This window comes from Lissotriton helveticus, chromosome 1_1 (genome assembly GCF_964261635.1).
Source record: "Lissotriton helveticus chromosome 1_1, aLisHel1.1, whole genome shotgun sequence".
In the NCBI taxonomy this organism is placed as follows: Eukaryota; Metazoa; Chordata; class Amphibia; order Caudata; family Salamandridae; genus Lissotriton; species Lissotriton helveticus.
This window is the reverse complement of record NC_136057.1, coordinates 696,622,815-696,640,046: the sequence shown is the minus strand read 5'-3', so window position 1 is coordinate 696,640,046 and position 17,232 is coordinate 696,622,815. Positions and strand designations below refer to the sequence as shown.

The window sequence follows — 17,232 nt, the reverse complement described above, 5'->3', positions numbered from 1 at the left end:
TCAGCTGTATGATAGCAAAATGTTGATAAAGTCGTGTTGAGAGGAAAAAGACAAAAATTCAAAGAGAAAGGCTTATTAGGGAGAAAAACAAGTTTCCAGTGGTAAAAAAGGAAAAAGCACGATGCCTAAAAGACAGGCTGCACAATATTTATGTGGAAATTCCTTTGTCTGCAACCATCACCCTGTGGGACTGGAACAGCAAGAAAGCTGAGGTACAATACCACAAAACGAATTATGTACAGCACATGTAGTAAGCACAAATGCAGATATGCTAAAAAATAATGGCCGAATCAATAAAAAACATAGTCCATAGAAGCTGGGGAGCGGCGCATGTCGGGAGCAGGCTGCCATTAAATACTATGAGGAGGAATATAACCAAGCATTTAAAGAAAAAAGCATTGGCTTATGAAAGTTATTTATTCAAAAAAAGAAGCCAGTCAAGGAGAAGAGAGGAAAAAGGCAGAAAGAGGTGAGCAAAACCTCACCACATGTCGAGAAGCAGCTCGGTAAACAAACATGCACGCCAGGGGCGGCATGACGCTGTGCAACTGGTTTCATGGGGCTAGATGTAGTCCCATCTCTAATTAGAGAAGCAGCTAAGGCCAGGCACGAAGGTAGAGCAAATAGAAGCAGCGCACTTCTCCTCAGCACGCTGGTAGCAGGTGTTAGCGGTCGCCTAAAAAAAATGGTGGCCGCGTCACCTGTAGGGACAGAGCTGCAGAGAATACCTTAACGGAGCATTGCTGGAGTGCTACAAACCCCACCAGAAGTCGTCGGGACAATGAGAAGGCTGGACTCGTACCGCATGAGAAGAAGAGGTCGCGGGATCCTCCGAAAACAATTGCTGACTCATGCCCACGCACCGGAGCTCACGGTGCAGCCGCCATCCTCTGTGGTCATTAAGCCACGCCCCCCCCTTGTTTTATTGTTCTTATCAGACCAGTGTTGCTACCATGCGAGTTTATAAATTACTCTTTTAATGAATTGCTTTTTTAATAATTGTAAAAATGTGGTGTATTCGTACTGCAATGCTGATTTGTCACTTCATGGTCTATGACTGAAGTAAAGTACTTAAACGTAAACATAAGTCTATGAAAAATGCTTGGGGATTTTGCATTGTGGGACCCCTTTTTATGTCGATCATTCAAGGCCTCTTGTTTATACTTTAGTATATACTTATATGTGTATGTTCTTTGTGGGCTCTGGAGATCAGCACTAGGACTTGTATGCTTCTGCTTAGGGAGTTTTTTTTCTGTTCAGCTGCCTCTAACTGTCTTGATAGAAATCGACCAGTAGAGATCAGTAAAATACCAGAATTGCTTTCTGCTGAGGGACTTTCTTTTTAAAACATTTCTGGCAACTCTCTCTTTTTAACTTTTGTGATGGAAAACGACCAACAGAAGTCAGTAAAATACCAGAATCACTTTAGCATTCTCTAGATTCCAGTCCATGAAAATTGTCTTCCATGAGCACCTGTAGACAATAATAATTTTTTTCAAATCTTGTTTTTTTAGTGATATGACCACTGAAGGCCCTGATTTTATATTAAAAAGAAAGCTTTGGACTATACAATTTCCAGCTAAAAGGCATGTGTTCCCATACTTGGCGTGCCACGCAGTTTGGTGCTCACTTTCTCTCCATGTTTAAGAACAGTAGATGTTGCAGCACCCATGCTAATGTGCTGCATAGCTAAATACATATAAGGTCCCAAAAGCAAGACCGATTGCATTGCAAATGCTTTTGTTTCTCTGTCCCTGCTTGACGGTTAACATCAACATTTTCTAGCATAAAGTAGTCAAAATGTTGCACCTTTTTGAAGTGTTTAGTGGAGATTCTTCAAACGGTACGAAAGGTGTTAGCAACACAAAAAACGCTTTTCGAATGAAACAGCTGCCCAAACTATAACTATCTAGTGGTGACTGCCACTGGGTAACATAAATATATTTATATATATATATATTTTATATATATATAATATATTTTTTTTTAAACTTTTCTCTTTTAAGAACCGCTCATATTTATCGAGCACCATTGGCTTTATGTTAATTGAAGACATTCCCTCAGAACCATTTGTCTTGACTTGAAAGCATTGCTTCTTGGCCCATCTTTACAGGAGTTGTGAGTTTTAAATCTTCCACCATTTTAGGACCTGTTAATCCCCCAGTTGACCTTGTACCTTGAAAACGATCCAAACAGTACTGAAGTATTTGGATCCGATCAACATATCAATGTCCTGGCTTCCTCTTCACTAACTGTAATGTCCTTAAAGTGTGAGTTAGCTCTCAGTAAACTAGTGACTCTGTAAAAGAGGAATAAGAGTAACCAACATCCTTGTTTAGTAACATTCCACTTAATGGATTCTAATAGAGTCCTATTACTAACTACTTGTGAGATGGAACCCTCATATATCTCCTTAACCCCTGAAATGAAACTACAACCAAGTATTCCATGCCAGGAAAGTCTTCTCCATGTCAATTCCATAATCACCTGGCAGTCTTTTCTCTACTGTTCACCTCTAATTTTTCTACTCTTCACCTCTACCAAATGCTGTTGTACTCGTGTTGCCGATACCTTTCTATCATTGATACATGTGGGGAGTTAATATCATTTGTATTGCGCTTTTGTCTTGTTTATAGTTTTATTGGAATTGCTGTGGCAGAACCTTCTGATGCATGAGGGTATTGAGTGTGCTATAAAAACAGTTCAATAAACAGTTCATAAATATTATGTTGTTACAAACACTTGTTATATGTGTGTAAGAATTGAATTCATAAAATAATATTGACAGTTGTATTTAAAAATTATAGCTTCTGGAGATGTAAATGACATAGACATGTTTTCCTTTCAGTGACCGTCGGGTTGGGAAAGCATTTTCCAAATCGTCATGCTTCCTAGATTATTGCAGAGAGTCTCTCAAGAACCTTGGCCTGGATGAGTCAAAGGTCAGTGTTTTAAGATGTGTCTTTAACTTCAGTGTGCTTCTTATCTTTGCATTGTTCATAAAATAACAAGCATTTGGCAAAGCCAATAGATCTGGAGTTGATTGCCAGGCTTTTGGAAATGCTTGTTTTGTTCTGTCAGAGTTTTTGCTAAACTATATTGCTGGGGAAGCTGTTGGGCCCTTGTCAATCTAAAAAGAAATGGCTAATATAAAAAATATTTTCGGTCTCAAAAAGCTTACGAAATAAGTCCTCTGTGGAATAATGCAACCAAGAAAATGCAAGACACACTGAGTAAACAGATTCAATTGACACCAAGGTTGGGGATCCTAAACATATGGGAGGCCACAGATTTGACAGAACTCGAGCAACAATGGGTAGCACTGGGGTACCTGCTGGTAAAACAGGCTATAGCGATGCTTTGGGGATCTAATAGACGGCCCTTAACAGTTGGCTGGGTGGCAGAGATGGATAGATGCATGATAGCAGAGAAGGAGGTTTACAAACTGAGGGGCTGCCCCAAGAAATGGGACAAGAAATGGGATGGTTGGAATGCTTATAGAGGGTAAATTTGTACCTTACCGACAGCAGACATGGCAATGCTGAGACGACCAGAACTATAACCCCCCAAAGTACTGAATATACACAGACCATAAGTGTTGTTGAATTGTATTTCACTGCAGCAGAAGGATGATATTGTATTGTAATGACTCTGTGTTTTCAACTTCAATAAAATTGTATAATAAAAAAAGAGCACACATTGTCGTAGTAGTCTCTAGCTTTGAAGGCAAATACTTTGTGTGCGATGTGCTCCTTATGAAAGGGCATTTTAATTCCTCCGTTCCTTTGAAGAGGTTTTTACCGTTTTGCCTCTTAATATTAAATATTATAAGTATCACTCTGTTAAGATCATTCTCTTCTTCATAGTTTTTGACTGTGTGTCTTAACCTGTGGTCAGTGATTCGCTTGGGGTCCTCAAACTCTACTCTGGGTTAAAAACCACTTCGAAAATTGAATAATCTTAACACATTGATAACATCTAAGTGCCTAATTTATTTATTGCCAGATGGTCTGTTTCTCCACCAGGGTGATGACTGATTTAATTACTAAAGCACTGGCAGAAACAGCTGTCATAGCAGTTCTTGTCAATACTTTTTGCAGTTTGGTGCAGAGCTCCATCAACGTCACAGATCCTTGCACCAAAAGGTTTTCTTTTTTGTTTTCAGAAAGAAATGGATTTTCTTTTGGCAAATGAAAAGATAAAGCCCCATTCACCATAGCAGTCATCTCCCACGGCAAGGGGGCATTGAATGTTTTTTACTATTCCTTACCATCAGGGTTTACCTGGTGGTGACGGATATTAAAAAACAGCTATATGTCCACCCATCCTAATTGGACCAATGGCTCTATAGCCAATTCTCTGATGACCCATATGCAGCTGGAGAATGTTGGCCACGGCAATGATGGAGTAGTCACCACAGTGGGCAAACAATGGTCCACCCACATTTAAAACGGACAGGCAGACCACTATGATGGCAGGGTCATCGTTGTAATGGACTTTGCTCTCCGCCAACATATAAATTAGGTCCCCTGTAAATAGAGAAGCAAAATTAAAAACAGATAATTTTAAAATGTTCTATAAGTTTGAAGGAATTTGATATTGGAGGCTAAAAATTAGGTTGATATTCATAGGTTGATTTGTAGGAGCAGTGCATGTACATCAACCATATTATATTATGAATGATGGATACCCACTATGGAATTTTAAAAAAATTCTCCCTTCGCATTAAAATGTATATTTTGATATATTTATATTTGCTTATAAATTAATTAAACTCTCATCATTTGTGTATTTGTTTGAAGAATGCTTTATTCTGCATTTCTGTGTATTGTTTTAAGGTTCAAATCATCTAAATTGTTTAGAGCAGAGTCCCTAGCTTCATGTTACGTCTCAGAGGGAGATCTTCGGATTCCAGTGTTGATTCAGTGAAGGTCCCCAGATTCCTGTAATGATTAAGTGGGGGTCCACAAAAAAAGTGACCGAGAACCACTCATCAATGAATTAATGTATGCATTTCTTACACTCTGTAGTTAACACATAGCGTTAGAAAAGCTGAGAAAATGTTTAACGTGAGAAATTAGTCTAATAAAATAAAATAGTAATGATAATTTGAGTTTCCAACATAAGTATAACACACTCTCTCATGCTGTTTGTAACAAATTTCCAATTAATCTAATGAGATGGTATGCATCTTGCATTAAGAAAACATACATATTTTAAATCGGAAAATCAAGTGTGTTGATAAACTGTGTTGTAGGTAGTTTTTTTTTAGTATTATCCTCAGTGTCCTAATTCAAAGCTGTTTTCATGTTTGTTTGTATTTATGGGAGTTTTTTCAAGCTGTTATTTCATAAAATACTGATGCTAGAACATCAGATGCTCCAAAATAAGAACGATGGATTTAACCCAGATCTCTTGACTGGGGGTGAATGTATGATTTATTCAGCATTCCGTCCATCATTTGTTTGCGTAGCACTTTTCACCCTAAGTGGGATGGGAATGCCCAGACGTGGGTCCCTTGCTCACTGTGCCGCTGGATTCAAGCTAGCCTGGCTGATGAAGAGGGATATTCCCTGAAACCGGTCCCAGGATGCTTGTTTCGGTCCAGGGAGAACCTGGTTTGGCAGTAAGGTCTAGACTGTTCCCATGAGGCATAGGGTCAAGACTGATTTGTATATGGCTGGGTCTAAACTGGGGTGGCATGGTGAGCAAAAGAACAATGGATTTAACCCAGATCTCTTGACTGGGGGTGAATGTATGATTTATTCAGCATTCTGCCCATCATTTGTTTGCGTAGCACTTTTCACCGTAAGTGGGATAGGTATGCCCAGACGTGGGTCCCTTGCTCACTGTGCCACTGGATTCAAGCTAGCCTGGCTGATGAAGGGTGACATACCCTGAAACTGGTCCCAGGATGCTTGTTTCCATTCCAGGGAAGACCTGGCTTGGCAGTTCGGTCTGGACTGTTTCCATTAGGCACATGGTCAAGACTGATTTTCATATGGCTGGGTCTAAACTGGGTTGGCATGGTGAGCAAAAGATTGATGGATTTAACCCAGATCTCTTGACGGAGTGAATGTATGATTTATTCAGCATTCTGTCCATCATTTGTTTGCGTAGCACCAAAATAAAAACAGCCACTAGAATCACAAATCTGTTTTTTTTAATCATCTAGAACATGGAAGCAATTATTATTTGTTAAAACACTGTCTGATCGCCTCATTTGTGAAAGGCCAATACACCCATGTGTAAATACACTGATGCAGTCATAATGTTACTACTAACTGTAAGTGCTGGATTTAGGATTGTGGAGATAAATGAAGAATAACTTGTGGTAGCAAGTACCTTACATTTTTTTTATTTACATTTATTAGCATCTAGTGTCAGGGCTAACCTTTTATTGGTGGCAACCTATAATAGTACTTTGATGATATAGTGCAATATTGCTGCGTAGTTTAATCACATGGGGATGGTAAAAAGTTTGTGATTAACACACATTCAACCATTACTGAAGAACTCTGAATCAGCCAGAGAGCTGTTCCTCTTGAGGGCTAGCCTACAAAAGTTGCAAGTCTCTTTACTGTTACAGTAAAGGCGGTCTACTGGTCAAGCATCGAACGATGACTGTTTCCATGTCCTGAGAGGATTCTTGATGGAGAAAGCATAAGTCGGAGGCTGACAAAAGGTGGATGGAAGAGGAAATCTAAGGGTTGTTTGGTTGTAAATCATCATCACTTATTCTTAAATGTATTTTGGCCTGGCTCAAGTCTTGTGATTGGCTTGACTTTATTCCAGAATGAAGCACACTCATGTTCTGTTTGCAATTAGCAAAATATGACTACCTATTGTTAAGTTACATGAATATGAATGACTGCTTAGAATAATAACTTTTCTTTTGTAGTGTGTTTTAGAATGTTAAATGATATCCTTAGTGATATGCGAACCCAATGAAACTTTATTTTCCCTATATTCATGGATTCTCTTTACTAGAGGCAATTTGCAGATCCTTCAGTGATTTCCGTGCAAGACCCAAATGGACCAAGTTACAGCAATCATTCCGCTAGAATCAGGGACGTTTTATGGTTAAATGATAGAGTAGAACCTACGCCTCAAATATTAGGGCCTTTTTAATGACTGTTAATTTGTTACTTAAATGTTAGACTTGCATGGAACCACATTTTTCCAGTGTGTGTTGCACACCCTAGAACTCATTCCATGGTGCACACATTGTAATATCACGCTATTTGCCAGTAATATCTTACCAGGGTTTACTCGTCCCACATTTGTGAGCACAAATAACATGTGCAATTGGCGCAGGGATAATTGCCACCTGCAGAACACAAATCAGAGTTATCACCCAAGCCATAGTTAGCCTGATATCTGTAATCATGACCTTAATTGTGGAGGACAATCTTTTGGCTCAATTTCCCCCAATTTACTATCGTTATGGCGGAAGAAAGTCAGCAGGTAGATGTTCCTCCTTTCTTAAAGTGTCCTTCCTAACAGCAAACTGGAGAGTTTTCACTTGCCTCTTCTCTCTAAATCATTCCAAAAGTCACATGCACCTCATTTGGTGTCCTTATTACCCCCCTCTCGTCCAGACTCCCCAATAAGGTCATTTAAAATTGACCTGTATCTAATAAATAGTGCGTGTGCTTTAAAAGAAATCGCGTGGGGAGGCATTATACAAGTTCATGATGTTTGATCCTCTTTGTTACCTTTAATTGATAAGTTTATTGAAAAAACTGCTGCACAACCGATATGGGGAATAAAAATCAACTACATAGAAAAAGCATGTGCGATTCTCCACCAATCCAGCCATTTCTAATTTCCTTTGTAGTCACACTGACATGTACAGTAATGTGCCCTTCATTTGGAACCAAACATGCACCACCACCTCGTTTAGAATCATTTAGATTGTGTTCTGCATTTCGGCAACCTTTGCTCTGTACAAAAACCTAATACTCACATAAGTACTTGCGGTCAGAAGGAATTAATTCGGAAAAAAATACGTTTTCGCTCAGAGTCGGAACTGACCAAAACTATTTTCTCTAACACCGGACATTTCGCTTTATTTTTCCTTTCTGGCCCACGAATCTATATTTCCAGAGGGAGGACTGAAATGTTGGTGCCAATCGTGACAACATTGTGTTATTAACACTTAAACTCGGCAACTGCAGGATCCTGCGGCTGGTTTGATCTTAAGCGCTGGGAGAGGCAGGAAATTGATTCAGGACACCTTCATATTTAACTGCTGGCGATTTGAAGCGCCGTGCAACGGCTATGAAGCATTTACCGCAGAAAACGTTTTCGTTGCTTTAATCCCTCCCCAAGGTGCATTTCTTCTACGGAACACTTGTACTCCGTTTTCAGTTCTAGCGCAGGTGATGCGTGATTGAAAATGTCATATATGGTGCACTACGTATTTCATGGCTAATTATCAGAGTTTGTCATTTAGCGTCTTGCATCTGCTTGATTAACCAGTTGCATCTTGCGTTATGTTTCAGTTACTAATTTTCCAATTACTGGTAGTTATTATTTAGGGCGTCAACCGCCTTGCTTACCCACACCTTAGGAATTATCTCTACATCCCTTGTCCTCATACTACTCATTACTTTTGAGGTGGACCCCATCTCCCGCGAGACAGAAAAATAGCACAGGCGGAAATCCAACGCTCCCCATCCTATTCCTTAGGTCATAAAAAGGTCTTGGACCTCCGGAATCACCCTGGTCTTAGGCGTGGTCCGAGGGGTGTCCATGAAAGAGATTTTAGGGCCGTGGCACATGCCTCTGTGAATATTTTTGTTGGACACTACAGACTAAATAAATGTGACTTAGATAAGAAATCATTTGGTGTTGGAGGTCTTGGGTTTCGTTGTGTCTTAAACCATTTAGGTTGCTTAACCTAAAATACAACCTGAGTTGATATAATATTGTCAAAGTCCAAGTATCTTGCTTTCCTCCAAAGTAATGACTGCTACGAGAGCAAAGAATAAAGAGAGAATGCTGCAATTACTTACTGGTAAAGTTCATTACTCTTAGTCCCACTTCCTAATCAGACTTTTACTCAGTCTGAAAATGTAGTCTTGTGCATGCCGATTATGTGGAAATTAATGTGGTGAGCTTATAAGGTTCTCATGGGCACCTCAAGATCCCAAAAGATTCCAATCACCTTCAAAGTACTCAAGGATTCCATACTGTCTTCTGTTATATTCAGCATCTACATGGACCCTATTGGTGCTTTATTCGCAGATACCAGCATCAACATTCACCAATATACCAATGTCAAACAACTCTACTTGAAAGTTTCCTCTCCTTCAGACATCCAACGCCTCAAACACTGCCTGTGCATCATCTAGACCTGGATGTCCAGCACCTACCTGAATCTCACTCCAACCAATAGAGAATTCCTGTTACTTACAACAACAAAAAACAAGAAACAGTACAAACCTATCTTAACAACATGTAACTTTACAGCTCCGAACCCCAACTTTCACTCAATGTTAAGTCACTTAGATTCAGACTGGGCACCAACCTCACTCAAAAAGAACCAGGCCTGGTACCAGCTTTCTTTTCTAAAGAAAGTGAAAACATTTCTTCTAGAATGCAAATCAGAACTGATGTTCAAACCCTCATTCTCTCGCATCCGAATGGTGATAACGTCATGTTCTATGGCCTTTCAGACACCACACTGGACAAACCTTTAAAGGCATCCTACACACCGGAGCACGTATCACCCAGGGCCTGAAGAAATAAGATCTCATCACTTCTATCCTGACGGAAATCAATTGCCTCCCCATGACGGCCCACACCAGCAGCATCATTTACAAAGTCAACACAACCAGCACCCACACTTGTGTTGCAGGTAAACTCCCCTTTTCTCGTGGTTCTCCATGTACCCAGAGCCAGGACTATATCAGACTCCAGACTAAAAAGTGCACAAAAAAAACCCAAGGAAGCAGACCTTTTCAATCTAAGTTCCCAGGATCTGGGACAGCATATCCATATGCATCAGGACTGCCTAAATGTTGCTTCAATTTAGGAAAGAGCTGAAGACCTAACTTGTAAAGAGCACTCCATCACAATGCATTAACCATCCATACCCAGCTGCTTCCCCCATCACTCGTTGACTTAATGCTTGTCTTTGGCTAATATTGTTGCTATGTACATTAACTTGATGATCTACCTCCTTACTATGCCCCCTGTTCACCTACCCTTCCACCTGCCTTTGTAAAGCGCTCTGTTATCTGCAAGGATCTTGTTCGCGCTATATAAAACTTTCAAAATAAAAATAAATAAATATAGCTAGGTTTACGCCTTAGAAATACCACACACATACATAAAAGGTCTTCCTATTGTCATGCAAGCAGAGGAGGCTGTATTAGGCCGATTACAAATTATTTTATCCTCTTTGCTCCTTCTGCAGTGCTTCTCATAGTACATAATTGACATTTGTGTGCAAAACTGTATCCGCAGCAAAACCCACGAAGATTTACCGCATGGCAGCACTGACAATAAACTTTTCCTAACCCCGTGATATTTTTTTATCACACAGAAGTCTATATTCTTCCCAGACCAACAATTTACTTCAACTTAAACATGCAGTGAGTCTGTGGGCAGCAGGCTGTCCAAAATATTTATATTGCACTTAGGAGCCTCATTAGCGTTCGTTTTACAGCGTGGCATATTTTCTTTGTCTTAAGTGCTGTGTTCTTAGCGAGACAAAAATGTGTAATGTGGGAAGAGATGTTTATCGTGTAGTTCTTTAACGCGAGGGGACGTCTCTGTGGCTGTGCAGAGAGGTGTTAAAAAGTGATATTTGACATTTCCTCTCACTTTTCTGTAAACTATGTATTCACATTCTTGCTCAAAGGATCCTGTTCGTGCCAGTGTTTATTTAAAATTAACCTGACACTTTCAAGGAGAACAAGTGGAATTCCTGCAGCTCTTTGCCAAATGACTGCCTGCAATTTATGACTAGGTTACATAGCAAACTGCTCGCCTTTGGGATAGCCTGCCTATCCTCATGCACACTTTAACTCGGAAAGCAAAGCCCAGCAGTAAAGTAAACCCTTCTAGCAATATTAGCGCTATGAAGCTGTGCATTTAACGCTGCACTCTCCTTTGGCTCCATGCTAATGGTGCGTGTTGCTATAGAAGCAAAGCCAAAGTCGCCTGTTTGCAAATGTCAGTTGATGAGACTGTGGGAGCAACATCCACCTCTCTCTGGGTGTATGCCTCTACTGACCACAATAGTTCAGTAGGTGCTTCACAGAGTATGGGTATGAATATTCCAACGAGGACTTTATAATGGTAGAATATGAGATTTCCCAAATTAAGCAAACACTAGGATCAGAAACGGGTAGTAGGAATTCCCTTCTGCTTCTTCTGTGCTGCTCAATGGGCCACTGCAGTTCTGCCTACAACCCTATTTACTACAAAACACCGCCTAGCATGTTGAAAATCTTGCGTGCCTTTGCTTCAGTCCTGTTCTTACAATACCTTGCAATGCATTATGGTACACGTAATATTTTTCCTTCTCAAATCGTGCTGAAATACATACTGTCCTGGAGGTAGCAACATATTTGGCCTGCTGTTGTTCGATCACTGCAAATTCACTTACATACACAATTTCTTGACTTTACTCTCGCTCTGCTCCGATACAAACTTGGATCCTGGTTGTCCATTTTATGTTTTCTAGTCCCTGTAGTCTTTATCTCGCTCAGTCCATGCACAGCCTGACTTCTATAGGACACGCTACCTGCATATTGTTTGAGGTCCTACCTTCAGACCCGTTTACTACAGAACATGATCTAGCACATTGAAAATCATACTCCCATTTTCACCCAAGTCATGGATTGCACACTACTGTAATGATGTATTCTGGTTCATATAGTCCTTTGACCTGTCTAAGATTGTGTTTTGAGGCAGAATCCTGTTTGTGCCATTATGTTCTGTTCCCAGCAAATTCAGTGACTCACATATTTACACTTCCATAACTTTTTTCTGTCTCTGCTCCAATACATTCTAGTTTCTGGGTATTGCTGCCAATCCTTTACTTATCAATACTAGCATCATCTGAGTCAAGCATCTGAAGTCTGCTGGACCTACTACATCTAAATAGGGTTTCAAATGGTCAAATGTTGGCAATCCCTCTAGATGCTGGGAAAGCATTTTTGATAGAGTGACTTAGCCCTTTCTGTTTTTCCTTCAATTTTATTGCATTGATTAGTATCTTATATACAAATGCCAGTACTAAGGTTTTGACCAGCAGTCTAGTGTCTCCTTGTTTTAACGTTGGAAGAGGCACATCACAGGATTATCCCCATTCTATGATTCTTTTCAACCTGATTCCCAAATCCTTACTCAATCATTTTACCAGAAATGCTAAAATTGATGCACAAAAAGACCGAGTTCTAATGCGAAATTTATACCAACATTTCGATGACAGCACCATCCCCCTTGGGTAGGCTAAGGGTATTCATGTGTTCCTCCTTTAAAGGACTTCTACAATCACTCCGTGGCAGTGGTACAACATTTTATTATTCAATAGAAAATAGTAAAATAAAGTGTAAGTGCTCTGAAATGTGCAAGTTGTAAATGTAAGGTATTGGGAGAGGCAGATATCATTCTACTGCTTCTCTAAGTAGACCAATTCAGTAAATTGTCTGGTTATATACTAAATGTATTCAAATCTAAAACCAGACGGGAACCTTGTCCCCTAACGTTCGCCTTAGTTTCCTGAGGTTCAAGTACCTCCACTAGCTATACTATACGCCACTGAAGCTCTTCAGCATTACTATTAAGAGTGACTCCCAATGTTCCAAGTCCCGTGCCACTGGGGCACACTTTCTCCTTATGGCATGGTGGTGCCACAAATAGCTGATTACTGGTGTAATGTTTTCAAACTCCTCTCCGACTTGACTGATGATACTTTTGTGCCATCCCCGTACTTTACACTTCTGGGCCACACCAAGGGTCTTGTCTCAGAGCATTGGCGGTTTGTCTCATTAGCACTGCTGCTGGCGACGTGATGGGTGGCAAGCCCGTAGGTCAGGAACAGAGTTTCCACAGAGAGGGCCTTGTTCACTGACCTAATATATTTTAACAACCAATTTGAACTGTAATAATCCAGAGTCACACCAACCAACCGTCCCAAAAACATTTGGGGCCCCCTGCAGGGCTTTCTTCTAATGCACAACATGTCCGGCTAATGGAGAAGTTCTGCTGTCGTGTGTTACGCTGTGGAGGGTATGTCTCTGTGTGACACTTGTGCAGGGTCGCTGAATCACTTAGTGATGCAACATGCCGGCAGACTGCCAGTTGATTGCGGTAACTGGGCGACGTCTACATTGCCTCTATTATAATCCCAGTCTGCACTTGTATTGTTCACTCTTTCCAAATTTCCATGATGGTACGCACTGTACGATTTTGTGCTTTGAAGTTGTTTAATAAGAAAAAATATTTAAAACATTTCTAAAGCCAGGCCTGTATCCAAGTATTGTCACATTTGACATATTAGAACTTTTAGACTCAAATGGTCTTGTTGTAGTATTAAGTACTTAGTTATAAGGATTTTGTAAGAACTTTTGCCAGATTTGTAGGATTATTTTGTTCTAATGAAGGAAGATTGTGATCAGTGGTTTACCTGAAGTTTTCGAATTGTGGTATATGAACATTGCGTACAAATACTTTGCCAATTAAGTTGCTTTCCCCTCTGCATATGAATGAAAGACTTCTATTTATAAAATATTGATATTTGTTGCTGGAGTTTAAAGGAATAGTCTACATACTCCTGGAAAGGGCTGAAAAGCAATGTAAGAGAATATGATTTTGGATTTCAACATTTCAAAACCTATTAAAACTCTTTCATGGGGGGCATGGCCAGATGCCAATGGAGTAGGTCGTACCTTGCAGTGTTTCCGCTCCCCCGCAGCCGGCTAACGATAATCCTATGGCATTGGGACCCGGAAAATGCCCATCAAGACTTCCCTAAACTTCCTGCCGCTGTCTGCTGCAGTCTGATGGTGCAGGGGGTTCCCCGTGATGAATCTATGGACTGGCTGGCTGCTCCCTGAGGAGCGATCGGAGCTGGTGGTGCCATCTTGAGGTCCGCGGCGGATGGCCTGCTTCTCCCCGGGAGTTCTAGTTGACTTTCTCTCCGCTTCCTGGACCCTGTGAGGTGGTCGGAAGCTTGTCACGGGCGAGGGTGTGGACCTTTCTCCCCTCTACCACCTCATTTGTAACCCGGGGGACAGCATGCCCACGGAACCTCACGCCGCCATCTTCCTGTGCCTGGGCCTGGTGGCGGGCCCTGTTGGGTGCGTGGCCGGGAGCCTGAACATGCATTCCTTCCATGGCCCCCATATGGGAGCGCAGCAGGGGTGCCGCCGAACCACAACGTGACCCTCCTGCAGCCGGAAGAGCGGAGAGGGCCCAGCCGCATCATGGTACAGCGTGACCCACAGAGGAGAAACTGAGGGACGTGCACTACCTGTCTTCCAGCCCTCGGACTACTGCGACAGTCAACTGAACCGCAGAGCATTGCGGCCTTGCTGAGGCGGATTTGAGGGGCCTGATCTGCCTATCTCTCAGCCCTGGACCTGCTGTTGTGGCACCCGCTGCACTCGGATACCTGACTCCTGCTGCAGCCTGTGGATTACACGGAGACCCCCTTGCCGAGCACAGCCTTGGGTGCCCTATGGTCTATGGTGGCCCCTTGCCTCTCTGCGGGGCGCTTATATGTCCTGTGCCTGAGGTCTTTTGCCCCACCCTAGGGGAGCTGGTTGCCGGACTTGGAGTGCTGATCCACCCTCGCAGACGTCAACTGGAGCGGGAGCCTCGCCGCTAAGGTAGGGGGTGATTGGCTGCATCATCGAGCAGCGGATGTCCTACCCCCGCCCTTGCGCCTGGGTCTAGCCGTGCTCTTGCAGCCTCATTGCAGCCTCTGTCATCTTGGGCCTATCTCCTGACCGCCTGGGGGACCCCTGGGTGCTCCTTCTTCCTACTTACTACTGGGATCCTTGCCTGGCTGCTCTCTTGGGACACCCTGAGCCATACTGACCCAATGGGCTGTCCTGGCCTGAAATGTTTTCTGGGGCCTCTTACCTGGCCTACCTCCACCTCAACTCATCGGTCAGCGCTGAGGGCCTCTTGCTGGATACCCCTTTATACGCCTTCACCCTGGGATTTTGTCGGGGTGAAAGCTTGGCCTCCCTGGGTGGCTGGAGTCCCTCCCACTCGGGTCCTCATCTCCTAAGCACTCCTCGACCCTTTGCAGGTACTGGGGGGGCTTGGGGCTCCGCACTCGGAGTGGGCATGTCCATGAACTGACGGGTGCGAGGGCGCCATCTTCTACCCACTCCAGAGGTCTCTCAGCCCTATGTCCAACCGGGAGAGACGACTTCAGATCTAAGAGGGGCCCCAACTCCTACAAGATCCTTGTCACGAGTGGACCAACCCACACTGAAGCAATACCTACCCTGACTCCTGCCCTCTATTATGGCAAATCCGTGACCTTCACTGGAGGATCTTAATCGGTGGGGCCCTTACAGACCATGCCCTGCACCAAAGCTGGCAAAGAGGCATCAGTCGCTCCATCTAGAGACACTATGGTTCCCTCCATGTGGCTCAAGTCGAGCTGCTCAACCCCGGTCTCCTCAGACCCCCCGCATGCCTCGACCCCTGGCGAGCATGTGACTAACTTTCTACAAGAGATAAAAACAGAGATTTTCTCCCTCAAATCTGAATTCAAAGCCTACCTGCACGATCCTAGATGAGACGTTGCAGAATTTGCAACCTGGAACGTACACCAGATTCACGCAAAGAAGACCAGGAGAACTTGTGGCGTAAGATGACTATTATCGAGGAGCAACATATTGACCTCCTACTACAGCTGGGAAACAGGAGCAGGAGGAACAACCTCTGCATCTGGGGGATCCCTAGAGGCTGGGAGAGGGCAGATTTCATGGCGGCGGCTGACCTTCTCCAGACGATCAGAGGTGTCAATGACGCCTCCCTGCTGGCCCTGGATAGAGCCCATCGAGTTGCTGCACCGCGGTGCCGCCTAGACTTTTTACCTGACATCCTCACCCGGGTACATTTCTTCTAGGAAAAGGAGGCTATCCTGCAAGCTGCAAGGGGCAAGGCGGAGCTGATTTATAATTGGCATTACATCCAAATCTCTCAGGACATCTCCCCTGTGATGCTGCATGCTGCAGGGACTTCAACCCATTGCAGATAAACTGTGCGACCTCAGCATCAAATACCAGTGGGGCAATCTGTTTGCTCTGATCTTCCCGTGGGAGAGCAAACGCAGAGTACTCCGCTTCCTAAGGGACGCACAACAACATCTCCATATCCCAGCGGCCTCCAGAGAAGCCAGCCCAGTCCTGCCACACGCTTCACCCAGAGATTCTATAAGCCCAGAATAGTCTACGGTTCCGCCCCCCCAAGCATAGGTTATACGCAAAGGGAAAAACGTCCTTTCAAACCAAGCACGACATAGTTCCATGGATGAGACCCAGTCTCATTTCCAATCCCCGCTGGCTTCTGAATGAGTGCTAGCATGCTTATCCATCGGCAGTCTGTCATTTAACACAATGACCCCATGCACCCCTGATTACTGGCATGACGAATATTCTGACATGACACACACAGACTAGAGCTGAGCAGTAGAGGCATCTGCCCAGTCATTGTAGACTTTAGCACGAACTTAGTTCACCTCTGGGCCGACCTATGGCCCCTCTCCTCCAACCATAGGGTGGCTCGCTTGTGGGACTGCCTTGTTACTGACCTGGTTCCCCTAGAGGGATTCCCTCCACTCTGCTGTACACTTGCTGCAAGGTCTGGAGACCACGAGATGCAGTAAGCCTTCTCCCGCACTTCCCTCGTTCAATTTCTCCCTTTGGAGAGTGACTTCCACAGAATGGGGTTGGTTCTGATTGATGGGCTGTTCCAGGACTTGAATGGTGTTCTTTGGCCCTGTTGGCCTTTTAGTATTTTTGCCATTGGTCCCTTGTTCCCTTCCCATCCCTCCCTTTCCTGGGTCTGGGGTGGGGGCCACCTGGGCTCCTTTTTGCCTCTTTCTCTCCCAAAGGAGGAAACATCATTCATCACGTAGCTGGAAACACCACTCTGATCTCTTTGCCATCTACCATCCAATCCCTTTTCAATTGAATTAGGGAAACCCTTTGGGATCGTAATTCACAACCTCCCGGCAGATTGGGCTGG

General features: G+C 43.2%; 1 protein-coding gene across 1 annotated transcript in view; it reads left to right on the top strand.

Annotated features, from left to right (window-relative positions):
• The window catches only part of METTL25 (methyltransferase like 25), a 690,484-nt gene that overhangs the window by 562,949 nt on the left and 110,303 nt on the right, over positions 1 to 17,232 (top strand). The window contains exon 9 of the mRNA XM_078674227.1: positions 2,849 to 2,942. Coding sequence (XP_078530353.1) covers positions 2,849 to 2,942 — 94 coding nt within the window. The remainder of the gene's footprint in view (positions 1 to 2,848; positions 2,943 to 17,232) is intronic.